Raw genomic sequence first — 18,256 nt, forward strand, 5'->3', positions numbered from 1 at the left:
TGCCATGATTATGTTCATATTAAAATCGCTATTAGCATTTTTGTAGAGACATGAAACTGTAGCTTGCGTTTCTGCTATAGTGTTGTTCATGGTAAAATTGTCATTCACATTTTCTTTTTCATATTCTAGTAATATTGCAAAAAAAGACTATTTTTTTGAATTTCTTTTATTAATATTTCATATTCAGATAACTTTTTCACATGTTGAAGGAATTTAAAAGTAAATTTATTAAAATATTGTAAATTAAAAAAACAATTTATTATTTTATAGGAAATTTGAAACAATTTCCCAATCTAGGATGATTTTGCCACGTGGATCAAAATTTCGCCAAACGGCTGGCGAAAGTATTAATTTTTGAATTTTTTAATACCTATTTCGCCACAAAAAGAACAAAATACGACTTCTTAGAGCGGTTAAATTAAAACCGCTCTCATAGGTCTATTTAAGAGAGCGGTTCAAATGGAACCGCTCTCATAACTCCTTTTAGAGAGCGGTTCCATTTGAACCGCTCTCTTAGGTATATACAGTAACTCGTATCACGAATTTTGCCAACCGAATTGTGAAATGTAAGTATAGTTTCGCATATTTGATGGCGAAAATTTTCTTTTAATATATTTTTAAATTAATTTCGTTACCGGACTGGCGAAACAAATAGCAGTTTCTTCATTTTGGTGGCGAAATTGCACACTCCAATTTCAGAGTTTAAACGCTATATATATCTCCAACCCTTCTCTCATTTTCATCGGAAGGACACATTAGAAGAAAATCTCAGGTATGTGTTATTTAATAATTTTATTATTTAATTTTGAATGTATAATTTTAGTTATATTTAATTAATGAGTATTGTTTATTTTATTTATGTTAATTATTGTAAAGTTTAAATATTAAATAAAGTTTATTTGAATAAAATGCAGGATGAGTGGGATTGTTATTATTATATATTGGAATGGTAGAATCTATGAAGGAAATGAAGGAGTAAGTTTTGAAGGAAGTAAAAAAGTAATTCAAATAAAACGAGGAATAAGTTATGAAACATTGAAAAGAAAAATTCATGTGAAACTCAATCTTAATCATAATCAAGTGATTTCTAGATTAATTTCTCATTTTTTGATTGATAAAAATATTAGACAGTATACAGCTTTGGATATATGTGATGATGAAGATATTGATTGTATGATAAGTTCATTTCAACAACAATCTAGTAGAAATATTATTGAGTTATATGTAGATATTGCTGTTGGTGGAAGTTCATCAATCTCCTTACAGACGATGAATTTAAATTTATCACTTTCACAACAAAATGATAGGACCCTTGTGAGTCGTGATTATAATGAAGGTAAAATTATTTTTGTTCTAATGTCTTTTATTTAATATATGTAATTGATTGAATTAAAACTGATAAATTTGTTGCAAAAAAGGAGTTAGGAATGATGCTGATGAAGATAATGAACACTCAGATTATGAGAGTTACACTGATGGAGATGATGAAGCAGAAATTTCGTTAGGCAGTTCTTCTTCTACTGATGTTGAAGGCGAGTTTAATTCCAACTTACATATACAAGTAACCGAAAATGTAGGAGGTAATGTGAAATAATTATAAAGAATTTGTTTTTTGTGGTTATTTATTTATATATTAATGATAAATATAATGCAGAAGATACTGTAATTCCTTTTTGGAATGTTACTCCAAAGTATAAGTATATTAATTGGGAATATCCTGATCAAGAAATGGATGAAAAACATCTTCAAGAAGTCAAATCGTGGGTTGAAGGAGATCCTTTATTTGTTGGCTTATATTTTGACAGTAAATAAGATGTGAAGAATGCATTAAAACATTACGCAATGAAGATTCATCAAAGTTATTTTGTGGCTGAGTCTAAACCAACATGTTTGTACGTTAAATGCTTAAATCATACATCTGGTTGTCCATGGAGAGTGAGAGCTTCATTGTTGAAGAATTCAAACAAGTGGAAAATTACTAGGTGGGGTGGTTCACGTACATGTGTCAATATGAGAATTTCTCAAGATCATCAAAAGTTAGATTCTGATTTAATTTGTTCATGCATTCTTGGTAAGTAAAATATCAAGTTTTTTATTTTATTTTTACAATGACATTGTTATTAACTTGAGAAAATTTATTTTATGTAGGAATGGTCAACGAGGAACCGTCGGTACATATTTCATTGATACAAGAGCAAATATGTGCTCAGTTTGGATATAAAATTTCATATAAAAAAGCTTGGAAGGCAAAGCAAAAAGCCATTGTTAAAGTATTTGGTGATTGGGATGAATCATATGCTACCTTGCCTCGTTGGTTAGAATACATGCAATTAAATTCTCCTGGATTTGTTTATAAACTTGAAACAAAAGAGTATGTGGTTGGTCATCAAGTGAATAATAGGTATAGAGTATTTGAACGACTATTCTGGTCATTCGAACAATGTCATGAGGCTTTTAAATTCTGCAAACCTATATTACAAGTGGATGGGACGTTCTTATATGGTAAGTATCGTCATACGTTGCTAATTGCAACAACTCAAGATGGAAACAATTGTGTTCTTCCAGTAGCTTTTGCAATTATTGAAGGAGAAACACTGTCAGCATGGGAATGGTTTTTGGCATTGATTCGTTTGCATGTTACCGATAGAGCAGGAATTTGTTTGATATCAGATAGACATCAAAGTATAAAAGGAGCTGTGTCAAATCCACACATTGGGTGGCAACCTCCAAATGCGTATCATGTATATTGCATTCGTCATATTGCCAGCAACTTTAATCATCGGTTTAAGAATATAGCATTGAAGAAAGAGCTCATCAAATTGGGTATATTTAATTTTTTTATCTAGATTATGGTTAAATTATTATATATCCATCGAATCCGTGGATAGATATTTCAATGTTTTGAATGTTGTATATGTAGGTTATACACCATCGAATGTCATTTTTCAGCAAAAGTTAACTAGATTCGCAATGAATCTGAAGATATAGAAAGGTGGATTGATAGTATATCAAAAGAGAAATGGGCATTATCTTATGATGATGAAGGACAGCGTTATGGACATATGACTACAAATCTTTCAGAATCAGTAAATAAAGTGTTTAAAGGTGCTAGAAACCTGCCCATATGTGCACTAGTTAAAGCCACCTATGGACGATTGGTTGAATATTTTGTGAAGCGTGGAGAAGAGGCCATGTCTGACCTTCACAATGGAAGCATGTTTTGTCGTAAAGTTATGTTGCAAATTCAAAAAAATCAATAAGAAGCTTCATCACACCAAGTTCGTCGGTATGACATACAAAGAAAAAGTTTTGAGGTTGAAGAAGCTTTTAATCCAATAACACAAAGGGGTGGACACAAATGGACAGTTATATTGGATAGAAGATTCAGCGAATGTGGAAGATTTCAGTCTTATCGATTTTCTTGTTCACATGTGATAGTCGCTTGTATAGCCGTGAGTATCAATTTTTGGCAATATGTGGATCCTGTTTATTCAATGCAATATGTTGTAAATGCATACTCCCCACAGTGGAAGCCCCTGGGAAATGAATGCAACATCCTTACAAACTGCGAATGGAAGTTAATGCCTGATGTTGACAGAGCAAGAGGTAAAGGCCGACCAAAATCAACTCGCATTAGGAATGAAATGGACTGGGTTGAGTCACAAACTAGACAAAGGTGTTCCAAGTGTAACGAAGTAGGTCACAATCGATGTCATTGTCCTCAACAAAACAATGTTGGTTAACCAAATCATACAATGTTGGTGTTTGTATTTTTTTTATCTTGTGATATTGTTATTTATCGTAATTGTCATTAATTATTGTAATGAAACCATTAATGTTATATCAAGTAAAGGCACAAACAAATTAATAATTACGGTAAGCATTAAAGTCACTAACAGTAATATATGTTAACTAAAATAAGTTGCTACATAAAAACATGTCATTGTTGTCCCCCCTGTGTGCCTGATGATGATGATCGTCTGGAGTCAAGATGCATTGCCTTTGTCTATCTCGAGCTCCTCGATGAGGGTTCCGACGAACATATCCTAAATCAGCAACTGCACCAAACTCGGCATTAAGATCAATACCTAACTCTATAGGATGTATGTCTGATGGTATAGGGTCAACTTGACTGTATGGGGCACCTGGAGTCAAAAGCGAATGGTGCTCGTGAGGAGGTGTGAAAAAGAAATCAGGTCGTGGGATGTAATCTTCTGTTCCTGTAAAAGGTGATGATGGGTGTTCTGATGGATGGTGTGTACCCTGTGATGAATGGAAATAAGTCGGGGCTGTCATCAAACTAGATGGATGAAAAGGAAACTCTGATGGTATTGGAAAGACACCATCAGGTCGCGCTGGCATAACCGGGACAGCCCACTCTGCTTCCTGCACTTGTCTCCGTCGACGTGCCAAGCCTCTTCCTTCTCTTCGTTGATGCGGCTGATCTATGTGTAAGTCTGGATCGACAGGATTACCACTTTGTACTGGTGGATCTGAGGTTGAAACATGCTCTAATATGCGATCTTGCTCCTTCTTCAATGACAGAAGAGTCTCAGACAAGTCCTTCAATTCATTAAAGGTAAAAGAATCATGTCCATCAGTGCTCAAGTAATGCAATCTCTCCATCACATCACCCTAAAAATAGTCAAAAGTAACCATTACTGTAATTTTGTATATAAAACAGAAAGTAATAGTGCAAAAAGTATATATTTTTGTAAACATACCGACAAAGCTGATACTGCTGCCTCCCTGGTTATCCAACGACGAGTATGACTAACATACCATCGCATGTACTCTGAATTTGAGCTAAGTAAACCATACTGAGGCTCATTAGTCAATACCCAAAGTCGTCTACTCTCCCAAATTTCTAACATAGCATTGAACTTGGCTGACCAATCTTCCCTCTGAGGGTAAGGTCATGTAGCTGGTTAGGCTGGTAAGGAGTCCTTGGTATGTGTTGAACCATGCCAAACTGACGCATTACTCTATCAGGTTGATGCCACTCACATACCTGAAAACATATAAGTGGCACCACTGCCCTCCATAAGTCCATACCATCTCTACAAATAGGTGGTAATATATTGATGAGTTCCATATTGTATGGCACCCACACAATCTGTATGATGACATACAAAACAGATTAATAACAAAAAAGTACGTAATTAACAAGTTATTTAAATAAGTAACTCAGCAAAAGTTGGCTATAATACCTCATCACGTGCTAGACGATCAAAAATATATCTGTAGTAGTGGACATCTTTCTTTCCCCTTCTGATACCGTGGGATAACCATCTGCAAGTAATTGACCATAAAAACATGAAGCCAAACAAATAACATTATAGAACACCTACAAATGCATAGTGCTAGCAATAACAATACCAACTTACCTAACACCGTACGGAAGATAAGGACGACTATAGGGAGGATTGATAGGTGCTATCTGGGGAAATCTATCCCAAGCCTAAATCACAATTAACGCAGTCAGTCCTCCAATAGCAACACGATCAATGTTGGTGGTCATGCATAGCTCTTGATACAAATAACCTAGAACTCCAAAACCCCAACTATATTGACCGGTCAACTCAAAATCTTCAAGCAAAGGCAAGTACCTCACAAATACCCTACTGCTAGAGTGATCAGGAAGCATGAACCCTCCAATAAGCCTCAATATATATGCCCTAGCAAACCGAGTGATCTGCAGTGGAGTCTGATTATGCATGGCAATATGAGTGAAGTGTTCGTCCAACCAGCTCATCTTCAAGAAACTCCCTACAAAAGCCTCTGATCCTGGTCTCATACCTAGGCTGTCTTCCACAATCTGAGCCCAATCACCCCCAGTGGGTGCTATAACAGGTCTCCCATCTATGCGTAATCCTAATATAATAGCAACATCCTAAAGGGTAATAGTACACTCTCCAGAGGGCATGTGAAAGGTGTGCGTCTCGGGCCTCCACCTCTCTACTAATGCAGTAATCAATCCCACGTCTACAGGAAGCTTAGACAAGTTAGCCACTCCAACAAAACCCGCTAATTCCAGATGTGGAATAATTTCTTCCGGAATACCTTCTAATCCACCGGGAATATTTGGACTCTTCCTAACTCTCAATGTCGGGTGATCACGTCCATCCCAAATATGCTCAGAAACATGAATACTCTGAAACCGAAGAAGTGATGGATCTTCTAGCCCGGGATTAATAACCCTACTTTGTTGTGAAGATGATGCCATCTATACAACAATAAAAAATATTAGTAAAAAAATTTCATTCAATAATAATAATAATAATAATAATTTATATTTTACTAACATATTAATAATACATAAATTTTATATAAATACAATTTTAAAATTTTACTTCAATATAAGTGTAAAAATTATTTATTACAATCAAACTAAGTATAAATTATTATATTTAGTTTTATATATTTATTTTATTTAACTCAATTTTTATTATTCTGTATTTTAATAAATATCTATAATAATTCCTGTAAACAAATTTTATAAATCTTAATTTAACCTATCTTCTTAACAATTAATTATAATTTTATATTTTAATTAACTATATCACATTTCATTTTTTCTAAAAATATATTAATCTATATATAAATAAATAAATAACTATTTAAATTTTAAATTCTTTTTTACTAATCTTTAATAACCTTTCAGCAAATTCTTCACTCACCCCCACTTAATTACCAAATCACTTACATACGTAGAGTTTAAAAATATTACAATATTATTATCAGATTTTCTAATTAACAAAATCAAATTAAAAATAATATATAAATGCATGTTGTTATAATTCCATACCTCTTAAATTCGTAGCAGTATTTGATCCTTCACAGCAAATCAAAACAAATTTTGAAACTTCGGACGATGATAGAGGAGCAGAGACGGAGAAAAGCTAAATGGACGACGAAAGAGGAGCAGAGACGGAGAACATGTAAATGGAAACGAAGGAGGACCGTGACGGAGGAGGAAGAAGGGAGACGGTCAAAAGCAGTTTCGCTAACTGCAGGGCGAAATGAGCTTTCGCCAATAGCAGTGCGACTCATCTCAGATGTTGCCACGTGTATCAAAATCTCACCAGCCGTCCATTTTAAATCTAAGAGAGCGGTTCCAGCAGAACCGCTCTCTAATATGCACTTCTGAGAGCGGTTCAAATGGAACCGCTCTCTAAAATGGACTTATGAGAGCAGTTCAGAAGCAACCGCTCTCTTAAATGGACTTATGAGAGCGGTTCCTTTTGAACCGCTCTCTAAAATGAGTTATGAGAGCGGTTCCTTTTGAATCGCCCTCTTGTGCATTGAGCATCAGCTCAGGTGGCAATGTATAAAAAACAATATATAGTCTTCATTGCAACAGTTATTTGCATGGCCCGATAGATAAAGTCAAAACTCGCTGACGACGAGTTTATAATATTCAGAGCTCACATATTTCTGTGTATTATAGTGTCTATAGTTGCTTAAAAGTGTCGTTAGCGAGTTTAGTTCCTGATCACCATCAAAATTGCCATTTGTAATTTTATAGAAACTCGAAATTGCAGCCTGCATCCTGCCATGATTATGTTCATATTAAAATCGCTATTAGCATTTTTGTAGAGACATGAAACTGTCGCTTGCGTTTCTGCTATAGTGTTGTTCATGGTAAAATTGTCATTCACATTTTCTTTTTCATATTCTAGTAATATTGCAAAAAAAGACTATATTTTTGAATTTCTTTTATTAATATTTCATATTCAGATAACTTTTTCACATGTTGAAGGAATTTAAAATGTTTACTCAGATTAATACACAAAGCATTTAACACATTTATTTTACTGAAACTTTAATTTAAGATCACACATTAAATTGAAATAATTTAAAAAAAAAAAATTGATTCATGGGCTCAGCAATAAATAACAATAATTTAAATTTACATTTTAATCATATTTAATAATTACATTAAAATGAATTTTATCACATTATAATTAAACACCGTCGAACATTTGGATTAACTCAGAGAAATTCAAATTCAAATTGTATTAAATACTTTGTAAATGTACCTAACTCGCATTGAATTGTTGTATAAGAAAATATTATAAGTCACGCGGAACCTTCAACCTACTAAAATTATAAAATATTTTGTATTTTAAATCACTAAACATAATTACGGCATGTATCTAAATTAATTTTAATAATCAAATTTACCTTAACTTACTCGTAATTAATTCCTCTTACCACGCTGGACATTTTAATATAAATCTTATAAAAAAACTACTTTAAATACATGTTTAAATTGTTTGTATCATAACCAACCATCATTTCCCGTTTTAAGGAGGGTACGTTATTGTTTCCCGTTCTAAGGAAAGTACGCAATTGTCTAATTTGGTTAGAAAGTTAGTGAAATGATGTGCTGTGATAGTTTCACGTGCCACAACCCTCACCTACGAACGGAATTGGTAGATGAAGTCCTCTCATCAGCTACACTTCCCCCAACGACAATCATCACTCATCCTCATCACATACTAATGCCATAAAAAATTATGCATTCTAACGGTGTATTTACAAATATTTATATTTTTTATTAATACAATTTTTTTAAACTTATATAACATTATAAAGGATAAAAACACATATATAATAAATTTTTATTAAAAATTATAATATCTAACAATATTAATGCAGTAAATGGTATTAAATTATGTAATTTTTAATAAATAATTATATATACTTTTTTATCCTATACAATATTTCACAGATTAAAAATGTGTTAATAATTTAATGTATTTTTAGCTCATACTTTAAATGGATCATAAATAATTTTAAAATTTAATAAAACATAATCATTTTGTTTATCAAACTTTGTTTACACCCGACATTCACTAGTTTCGAACGAAGAATGAAGCATTCACCAAAACATACTAATATTTTAAAAAATAACATTTCCACTCTAATTATATATTTATTGATTAATTTTTTAGTCCTAGTCTATTTTTTATTTATATTATAAAATTTTTGTTCTCCACTTTTTGGTCTCAAATATATTAATAATACAAGTCATTAATATTTTATATATTTTTATTAAAAGTGACACTTTTTTAGTTTTATTTTTATTATTTAATATTTAGGCAGACTTTTAAAACTCTTATAATAATGCGAGGGTATATTGTTCCATAAAAAGTACATTGAATTCATTGAGATTTTTAAAAGTTTGATAAAGAAAGTACAAAATTTATTTAAAAGAGTATTACAGGAAAACAAAATTGTCAAACATGTGTTTGTATAATACTTTAACTAAAAATTTAAAATTAATTAAGTTTTGATACATTCTAATTTTTTTAAGAAAGAAGGATATATAATTTTAAAATAAAAATGAGAGTAATGTAATATATATCTTTCAACAAAAAATATAATTTACTCAAATTTAAAATCAAGCACAAAACCTTACATATAAGGAATTTAAGCATGAATAGATGTGCATAAATATACACTTATTTTCTGTATCTACAATGTACTTTTAAATTAATTTTAGATAATTATATACAAATTATTAATTACTTTAACACAGTGCTTTTTTATATTTATTTAAGATTATATTTTCTTTTTTTATAAAATTACTTTTATTTAATTTTTAAATAGTCATAATACTACAATATTAACCCTTTTAACAGAAGTTTTGTTTTTTGTTTTTTGTTTGCTATGCATGAAATTTCAATTCAAAACTTAACAGAAATTAAATATATTTCACTTAAATTAATACTTATTAGCCAAATAGATAAAAGTATAATTTAATTATGTGATGAAAAAGTAAAAATATTATATTTTCTTTATTAAAGATAATAATTTTTAATTAAACTTTACAGTTCACTATAGTTTTATCATATTATAAGGTCAACGCATTAAAAATTACCAAAAAATATGTGTGATATGATATGATGTCCATTAGGATTAGATTACGCTTCTAAACTGTTTTGTGATTGGCAATAAACCACTGGAGCAGCTTCGGCTCTGAGTGCCACCAAGTAAGTAATGCGAGGTGAAATCTGAAGGTTTCGGAATTTCTATCTATTTGCATATTATATTCGACATTCAAATGAACTAATTCAACATTTCGAGTCAAAGTGATACAGCAACGTGACATCGAATTTCGTTATTTATATTTATATATTTGTTTATGTTTCATTCTGGATTCACTCACTCTATTTTATCAATTAATTTTGTCCTCTTGCTCCACTGTTATTCATCAACTTGGATACAAGGTTTTTAAAATGAGTTTGCGTAATCGATAACTACCTCTCACTGCGCTGAAACCATTTCTGATTATACTTTTGATTGGTTTATTGGTGAATTCGGCAGTTTCGAGGTGAAGCGCCATGGAAGCTAAAGTGGTTCAAGGCTTGCAACTTTCAACTATGGCGTATTGCGACAAGCTTGGGAAAACAAGGCCACGTGGTTCTCTGAGAATATCTGGTGAATTGAAGGACCCAAAGAAGCTTCAGGTTTTTGTTTCGGCTAAGTTGCAGCCAGCGAGACCTTCAATGAGGAAACCGCGAAGGAGGGTACCTTTGGAGGTTGCATGTTCGTATAAGGATGTTTCAGGTTGCCTTGAAAAACTACTCATAATTTGACAATTTGCAAACTATGAAATTTCTTTTGTTTCTCTCTTTTTCCCCTTTAGCTTTCAACCGTACGTATTATTATATTATATATCTTATTTTGACTGTATTGTTTCAAATAATATGATATAATAAACAGTAATAGTAATAAAATCTGATTTGTGAGTGTCAATTTATTGAAATCAAAATAATGGCTTCAAAAGGCGGTGCTGGATTGCGGTCATGTTATTCTCGATGTTAATTACTTGGAGTGTGATGGTTTACCAAACGAATACTAATTTTGAAGTCGCCATCTTGCAATTTTAAAAATTGTGTTACTACTGTTACAGGAAGAAGGTTGTGCTATTATTGTAAATTTGTCAATGAATTAGGATGATAGAGCTTATAATTAGTAGCTGTATGGAAATTGCAAATCTGCCCTGAATGTACCTTCCCATTAGTTTATACCCCTTTTAATAAGTAGTTCGCTGCTTCCCCAGTGAATCATTTGCAGAAACGTCAAATAAATTTTCATCAGAGCTTTAACACTCTTAAAATTTGTAAAATGTTTGAAAAAATAAGTATAGGAAGCATGTGGGGTCTTGGGATTTAGTGATTTCCTCACGAAGTGATCGTATCTAGAATTTGAACATGAATCTCGTTCATTAGTCTTTTTCTCAGATGTATTTTCTATATCCTTCTACTGTCTATTGGTATTGGAAGGGAACCAATTTTACACCCAACAAACCTTTTACACAGGATCTACTTCCTCCAGGTTCTTTCTGCAGAAATTTGAATGACCTTTCAACAGATTAATATCAATGAAAACTTATTACGATAAAGCTAAGGTTTAAGTTGGGTTACGTTCCACATTACTAGAGGAATTAACTTTTTAAATTAATGATATAAACCTCGAAGCACTTCTTTGCAAAAGAAGAATATATTTTTAATTTGAATCGCAATATATTTATACAAACAAAACAAGTAGAATATATTTCACTGGCCCATCAAATGCAGGGGCACCAGAGATAAGGTGTCTGCATTGAAAATCATTGTGACTTCAAGAAAGTTTCTATGATGGTGATTGGTGAGCTAGATGTTCCTACATCGCTCAATTCTGAACTACTTTTAATTATCCGCAGCTTCAATCACTATTCTCTAAGTCGATTAGTTGAAAAAATATATATCTTTTAAGGAAGGGTATGTGTTTGATCAAATCTAGTATATAAGTATGCTCTGAGATGTAATTTTTAATGACTGTAATAAGTGTTGCCCATTTAAGTATTAACAACTTTTTTCAAATGTCATTATTGTAGCTTCAACATTAGAATCTGGAAGCCTTCATGCTGTTATTGATGAAGAGTTGATTTTGAAGGTATAGAATGCTGCCTTTTGCCACTTTTAATTGATTGATGCCCTTTCAGTTTAGTGATGCCATATACCCTTCGGTTATAATACAGCATTTAGACATGGTAATCTGAGCTTAGTTGTTGCTTCTCTTGGCATCTAAGTGCCATTATCTTACTTGAATCAATAAACTTTCAGAGTAAATCACAAGAGATCGAGCCACTTTTAAATGGACATTGTATATATCTTGTTGGTAAGGCTCTTAGTCGAAGTATTTATGCTTACATACATTGCAAGAAAAATTACTTTGGGCATTCAAAATGTTTTGAATTTGACATGCAGGAATGATGGGCTCTGGAAAGACAACTGTAGGAAAGATTTTGTCCCAAGTGCTTTCTTATTCATTTTTTGATAGGTTAGTGTGGTAATTGCCCTACCTGTCTTCTCTTCAAAGTGAAACATAGAATTATTGAAGAGAAACATAGAATTATGACAGTAAGTGAAGAATGCATCATTTGAAAACATAATAGACTAGCATGATAGAGAAAGAATGAGCTTCAACTCGTGATTATATTCAATTCATATCATCTGACTTTAAGGAGATGTAACAAATGTATTGTGTCCATAGATTAATGTCTGGTCTTACTTTGGCATACAATATTCATTATGTAAATGTTGAGTATCGCATTAAAGTTTCTGCTGAACATTTTCCACATTTTCTCTTTTGCATTTATGGGAGTAGTGATGCATTGGTGGAGGAAGAAGTAGATGGAACTTCTGTAGCTGATATATTTAAGCACCATGGAGAGGATTTTTTCCGTGATAAAGAGGTCAGTCAAAAAACACAAGCTTTCCAGTTTACATTCGTATATGGAAAATTTTGTTGAAGTTTTTGAATTTTTAGGTTTTCCTATTTCTTCTATCCAAATTCAATCTGCATAGAATGTCTACCTTCATTTAGTAAGCTGCAACAAGGAGGTGGGAGCATTATATTCTGAATACCAATTAATGATTTAGCGATAGCTTGCTTCTTTTAAATTGTCCAACATTTTAGTCTCCTTTGTCAATAAATTGTGAACATTACTCTAGGAACTTTCGAATTTTGCAAATAAATTGGTTGTGTTTGGTATGTAGAGAAATTAAATATAAACTGATACAGGTTTAATGAGTGATCTCGTCTACGTTATGCGGCATCTGAGCTTGGTCTGTCCATCTGTTGGTGTGGAATGTACATGAAACACGATGTCCAACTCGACGGGTTAGGAACAGGAGTGAGTCCTGAATTAGTGTTTGATCAGCCTGGTTTCAAGGAGTGGATTCACCTCTACATTACCTACGTGGTTTGAGATATTTTTTTAACAGAAAAATGCTGAACTTCATGAAAACTTTTCTACAATATTCCATGCAAATCAAAGTGGCATGAAAGTTATTTTAGAAAATTACTTTTCAACCTTGTAATGCCTGCATAGAGCTCGAAGGTGATTGGCGGCACTTCATTTTAGTCGAAAAAATTCTTGACAAATAGCGTTGCTCTTTTTAATAAAATCGCCTCTGTTGATCCTCCCCTATTGCCCAAACAAATCCCCCTCTCTTCAGAAAAGGTTCAGGGGACAGTCCCCGGTTATGGATCATATTCCCTGTATCTTTTTTAACTCTTAAATGTGGCGGCGGAGTTGTAACCCAACCACAGCCCATCAAGGGAGGGATGTGTGTATTACACTTCAAGTTCTGCAGTTAGTTTGATCTCATACTAAGTGCTTGATCATTTGATGTATGAGTTAGATTGATATCAGCCTAAGTTAAAACTTTGGTTAAGTTGTTAAATAACTAACGGTAAGGCTCATGGAATATGGTGTTGGATAAAAGTAGATGGCTTAATGTCTTACGATTGCACATGCTAACAAGCCACCACAAAATCTCCCAATTGCTATTATTCTTACGTACAATAAAAACACTTGGGGAATTGTGATTTGTGAATTGTTCTGTTTTTCCTCCAGGTTCTATTATCGGATTATCACATTCGCTGTTAATTTGCCGTGCTTATTTTATTGTTGCAGACTGAGGTATTGCGGAAGCTATCAATGATGCATAGACATGTTATCTCTACTGGTGGAGGTGCAGTTTTGAGGCCAATCAATTGGTATAATAATTAACATACCAATGAGAAAAGTTGTACCTCCAATTTTATGATTAGTTTTTACATATTTGTATATGGATTGCCAGGAAATATATGCACCAGGGCATTAGTGTTTGGTTGGATGTACCTGTAGAAGCCTTGGCTCAGAGAATAACAGCTGTAGGAACTAATTCTCGCCCTCTTCTACATTATGAAGCAGGAGATGCGTTCACAAGGGTAAATAATTTCTCTTCCATGACATGAGTATTTTTCTTTCACAAAATGTAAGATATTAATATTAAATCACAAAGTTGGAGGAACTGATCTTAGCAGGGAATTATCATCAAATTTTTTTTTCCACTAACAAATTTTACCCTGTGGAATTTACCTGCAGACTTTCATGCGTTTGTCTGCCCTTTTTGAAGAAAGAAGCGAATCATATGCAAACGCCAATGCCAGGGTCTCCTTGGAAAGTATGCTTGCAAATGTTATTTCACTTGTTTAAATAAAAATTGTGGTTCGGTGAAGCTCTAAAGTGTACTATTCATTGTTGATCTGATTCCAGATAACATCCATTTATTATTATTGTGTTATGTTTTTTTGTACAGATATGGCAGCAAAGCGGGGCCAAAAAGACGTGTTAGGTTTATCTCCAGCTGCTATTGCAATTGAGGTCTGCTACTTTTTGCTCCATCCCCTCTGAACTTCATTTTAGTTTGCTCTTAGACCAACTAACATCCCCCAGAGCTAAAATAGGATCTACATTTTGTATCATTGATACTTATTTGTGCCTGTGTATTTGTCAGGCTCTAGAACAAATCAAAGGCTTTCTTAAAGGTCAAAATGGCTGTTAAGCATGATGCTGGTACAAACTTCAACACAAATGCGTAATTTGTGTGAGCATACTTTGGCGGGAAGCAGTATTTAATTCATTTTTTTTTGGTTGTATATTTGTGGGTAGATCTGACGTTTGTTATAATCCAAACTGGATAGATCAGTTAATGCATGCGTAACTTATTTTCAACATTTTATCTAACATAGTCGGTTCCAATTTCCATGGATGCACCTATGTTTTCTTTGCTTTTAGCATGTTACAATGATTTCATCAAATTTATCAAAGTTGCATTGAATACTTCCTGAAATAGCGTATTCATAATTCATTGAACTTTTTAAGCATTAACATGGAAAACAATTAATTTTAAACGCCCAAATGGTAGATCATCTATCTTTCGAACTTTTTCTGTTTGAAACTATCTTCATTCGGTAAGCCAACAAGCCTTAAAATCATAAATAACTCGGTTCACGAGTAAAATTCTAGACATTTAAAAAAGGGAGCAAAATTGAAGGAAAAACCCTGGAACAATATGTTAACTACATAAATAAAACTCGCGTTTTTCATATGTCTATTACCAATGAATACAAATATAAGATCAAAGTTCAGCCAAGAAAAAGAATAGGAAGACAATTCTAACGCTAGTTTCATCTAGAAGACTAGCTCGTGAGGCTTCACCCCTGCCTTCAAGGAAAACCTGGCACCTAGGTAAACCACCAAGTCTGGAACACTCTCGATTGCTTTTATCAATGCGGAATCCACAGTCTTTTGGTCATCTTTCTTTTGTTGGGGGAGCACATTTTTCTCCTACATTGGGACATCGCACAGATCAGCACACATCACACATGAGCCAATAACATGGCACTAAGTTACTGATACAAGAGCGGGGAAATTACAAAACTTGACAAACTAACCTCCTTTTCTGCCTCAAAGAACTCCCCTTCTCCCTTCTTTGTCTTTTTCTGGACTTCCTTTGAAAAGTACTTGTCGTCAAATTTATCCACATTAACTGCAGAAACATCTACTTTGGTTGATGTGCCAATAACATACGACTGATTCACGCGTCTCAAAGGAACTCCATTAATCTTGAAAGGACCTGAAATGGTGAGAAAGAAGCCTATGAAAAATGGGCAGATAAGACTGGAAAGTAGGGTAAATCTTTATAGGAAGAGTGTTGTGCCTTCAAACAGAAATCAATTGGTACCGAAAGCTAAAGTAAAACAGGTTAGAGAATCCACGCACAGGTGTAATCACTAACATCCACAGACAGACATGCACAAAAGAAAATAGTACGGGAGACATCATTAAGAATGTGAAGAAATAAGAGTAACAGTCAATTCAAGAAATAAAATGTGAGGTAATATTGTAAACATTAAACTGATCCTTACTAAAATGCTCAATATTCACAATGAAATAGTATACCTCTTCAAGCCATTCTTAATTATCTTTAAAAATACGTATGCATACAAGATACAACTGGTTAAGATAAGAACAAAGACTTCAACATGAAACTCCCTCATAAAACTGTAGCAGCCACAGCATTTGCCCTCTTTATATAACAATGGTTACTCAAATGCACACGCACGCAGAAAATAAATAATTTAGCAGAAAGATTAAAAAGGGGTACCGGTTACGAGAAGCAACCCAGAAGGAAGCTGCTTAAGAAACACTACTCTCTTTCCCTTAAATCTGCCGGCAAGAAGAATCAGCACAGTCCCGGGAGTAATGCTGGCCCTGAAAACCAAAACAAACCATTTAAAATCATCAGAGACACAGATTCTCTATCTAAATAAGATAAGAAAACTATAGCTAAAATGAAAAGAAAATATAGGGCTCATTCACCACCTAAAGTCTCAATCTAGACCACCTTATGTTTCATATCAAAGGATAACTTGTTTGAGAACACCAAATGTTCAACAATTGATAACAAAATAGGTGTTGATGTTGAAGAGTAGTGAGTGACCTGAGCTTGGTAGCTTTGGGCTTGTGCTTGTTGAGAAGAGGCTTCTTGACATCTTCAGCAGGGTAGAACTTAGGGGGTTTCTGAGGGGGTGCTTGAGGCTTGGGATTGGGATCGTGGCGAGGGAAAGAGCCACCGTTCTTGGCCTTGATGGCCCAGAGACCCCTCTTATGGTACATCTGAGACCTTGAGTATTTTCCAATTCCCCTTATCAATTCTGGGTTTCTGCTAACCCTCGCTCTTCCCTGCTTCGGCGCCATTGCTCCTCACTCTCTCTCTCTCTCTCTCACAAAACCCTAATTCCTCTTCCACTCCTATCAAACATACTCTTCGACCTTTCCACTACTGGGCCCAAAGCAGCCCAATCTGCCAAAATTCATAGCCCTGTATACATTTTACTAAAGAAAACTGTAACTTGATTGAAAAAAAAAAAATTAATGCAAAGAGAATAACGAAGTATCAAAAGAATTGTTAGAAATATATTTTTTATATATTTTTAATTATTACGTAAAAATTATTATTAAAATATTAGTCAGGATTATTAAATCAAATTTGAGATTTATGAAAAATTTATAATTTTTAATAAGTTTTAACTAAAAAAATATGTGTTTGCAAAAATATGCTATAAAGTGTATTATTAGCAAATTCTCAAAACACTAATACCTTGTTTGCTACAATTTTATTTTAGAAAGTATACTCTTTATTTAGCTTGATTGTGTTTTGGTTTCAACGTTTTTACAAACTTTTTGTTTTCTCAAAAATATTTTAGTTTAGTTTCTCATTTTTGTATATTTAACAATATTTTAGTAATTGATATAGCTAAATAAAGACTATGACGCTTTTTTTTTGTGAAATACTATCAGTAGAAGATATTAAAATAAAAATAATGGAGTAATATAAGAATTGAAGTAGAAAAAGTATGAGAATGAATTTAAAACATCATAAAATATAAAGACCAAAATGCATATTTAATTATTATTGGTGTTCATATTTCTCTTTCTCTTGCTTTTTTGTTTTCATTATTATCACATCCATTGACAACACTCCAATTAAATAAGTGTTTCGGACGGAAATGATTCATGTTATACGAAGATTTATTTATTTCGATTTTAATTTTTTTTTGTTGAATCTAATCGATGCTCATCTCTATTTGTATCCACTAGCAAGTGAGATGCATCTTAAATGAACAAATAGTATAGCATAAATCATCTTAGATAGGGTTTTTTTTTTTTCTGTCTTTCAGTAATTAATTTTAAAAAAAAATACTAAATACTAGCGATACACTCTTAGTTAATAGTTAAAATTTATTTAAAAATAAAAAAATATAGATTACCTGAATAACTTTTATTCTGAGTTTAATAATTCCCTTGTACTTTTATGATGTTTATTGTATTTTAATTAATAATTAAAAGCATATTAAATAATAT

The 18,256-nt window shown here is 32.8% G+C and overlaps 3 protein-coding genes across 8 annotated transcripts; 2 read left to right on the forward strand and 1 right to left on the reverse strand.

The window, feature by feature from the left end:
* The first annotated feature begins 1,269 nt into the window (after positions 1-1,269).
* Positions 1,270-3,743, forward strand: LOC113850565. Its single transcript, XM_027481144.1, has 6 exons — positions 1,270-1,336; positions 1,419-1,580; positions 1,655-1,804; positions 2,149-2,823; positions 2,983-3,225; positions 3,439-3,743. Exons 1-6 carry the CDS (start codon positions 1,270-1,272, stop codon positions 3,741-3,743), a joined length of 1,602 nt encoding a protein of 533 aa, XP_027336945.1.
* Positions 3,744-9,923: 6,180 nt separating this feature from the next.
* LOC113865159 (shikimate kinase, chloroplastic-like) lies at positions 9,924-15,497 on the forward strand. Of its 5 annotated transcripts, none has more exons than XM_027499571.1 (11): positions 9,924-10,001; positions 10,336-10,578; positions 11,891-11,949; positions 12,120-12,174; positions 12,264-12,336; positions 12,664-12,751; positions 13,979-14,061; positions 14,145-14,274; positions 14,432-14,510; positions 14,646-14,710; positions 14,844-15,497. In XM_027499571.1, the coding sequence occupies exons 2-11, from the start codon at positions 10,353-10,355 to the stop codon at positions 14,889-14,891; spliced, it is 906 nt and encodes a 301-aa protein (XP_027355372.1). In that variant the 5' UTR covers positions 9,924-10,001; positions 10,336-10,352; the 3' UTR covers positions 14,892-15,497. The 5 variants fall into 5 exon arrangements, with proteins under 5 accessions (XP_027355372.1, XP_027355365.1, XP_027355356.1 ...); XM_027499564.1 differs by having other exon boundaries at positions 9,992-10,028; XM_027499555.1 differs by lacking the exon at positions 9,924-10,001 and adding an exon at positions 10,015-10,108.
* LOC113865189 (60S ribosomal protein L6-like) lies at positions 15,324-17,197 on the reverse strand. Of its 2 annotated transcripts, none has more exons than XM_027499588.1 (4): positions 16,833-17,197; positions 16,497-16,603; positions 15,784-15,965; positions 15,324-15,676 (listed from the first exon to the last, which is right to left on the reverse strand). In XM_027499588.1, exons 1-4 carry the CDS (start codon positions 17,087-17,089, stop codon positions 15,521-15,523), a joined length of 702 nt encoding a protein of 233 aa, XP_027355389.1. In that variant the 5' UTR covers positions 17,090-17,197; the 3' UTR covers positions 15,324-15,520. The 2 variants fall into 2 exon arrangements, with proteins under 2 accessions (XP_027355389.1, XP_027355397.1); XM_027499596.1 differs by having other exon boundaries at positions 15,409-15,676; positions 15,780-15,965; positions 16,833-17,127.
* Between the last annotated feature and the right edge of the window lie 1,059 nt (positions 17,198-18,256).

This window comes from Abrus precatorius, unplaced genomic scaffold (genome assembly GCF_003935025.1).
Source record: "Abrus precatorius isolate BTA unplaced genomic scaffold, Abrus_2018 Scaffold10, whole genome shotgun sequence".
NCBI lineage: Eukaryota > Viridiplantae > Streptophyta > Magnoliopsida > Fabales > Fabaceae > Abrus > Abrus precatorius.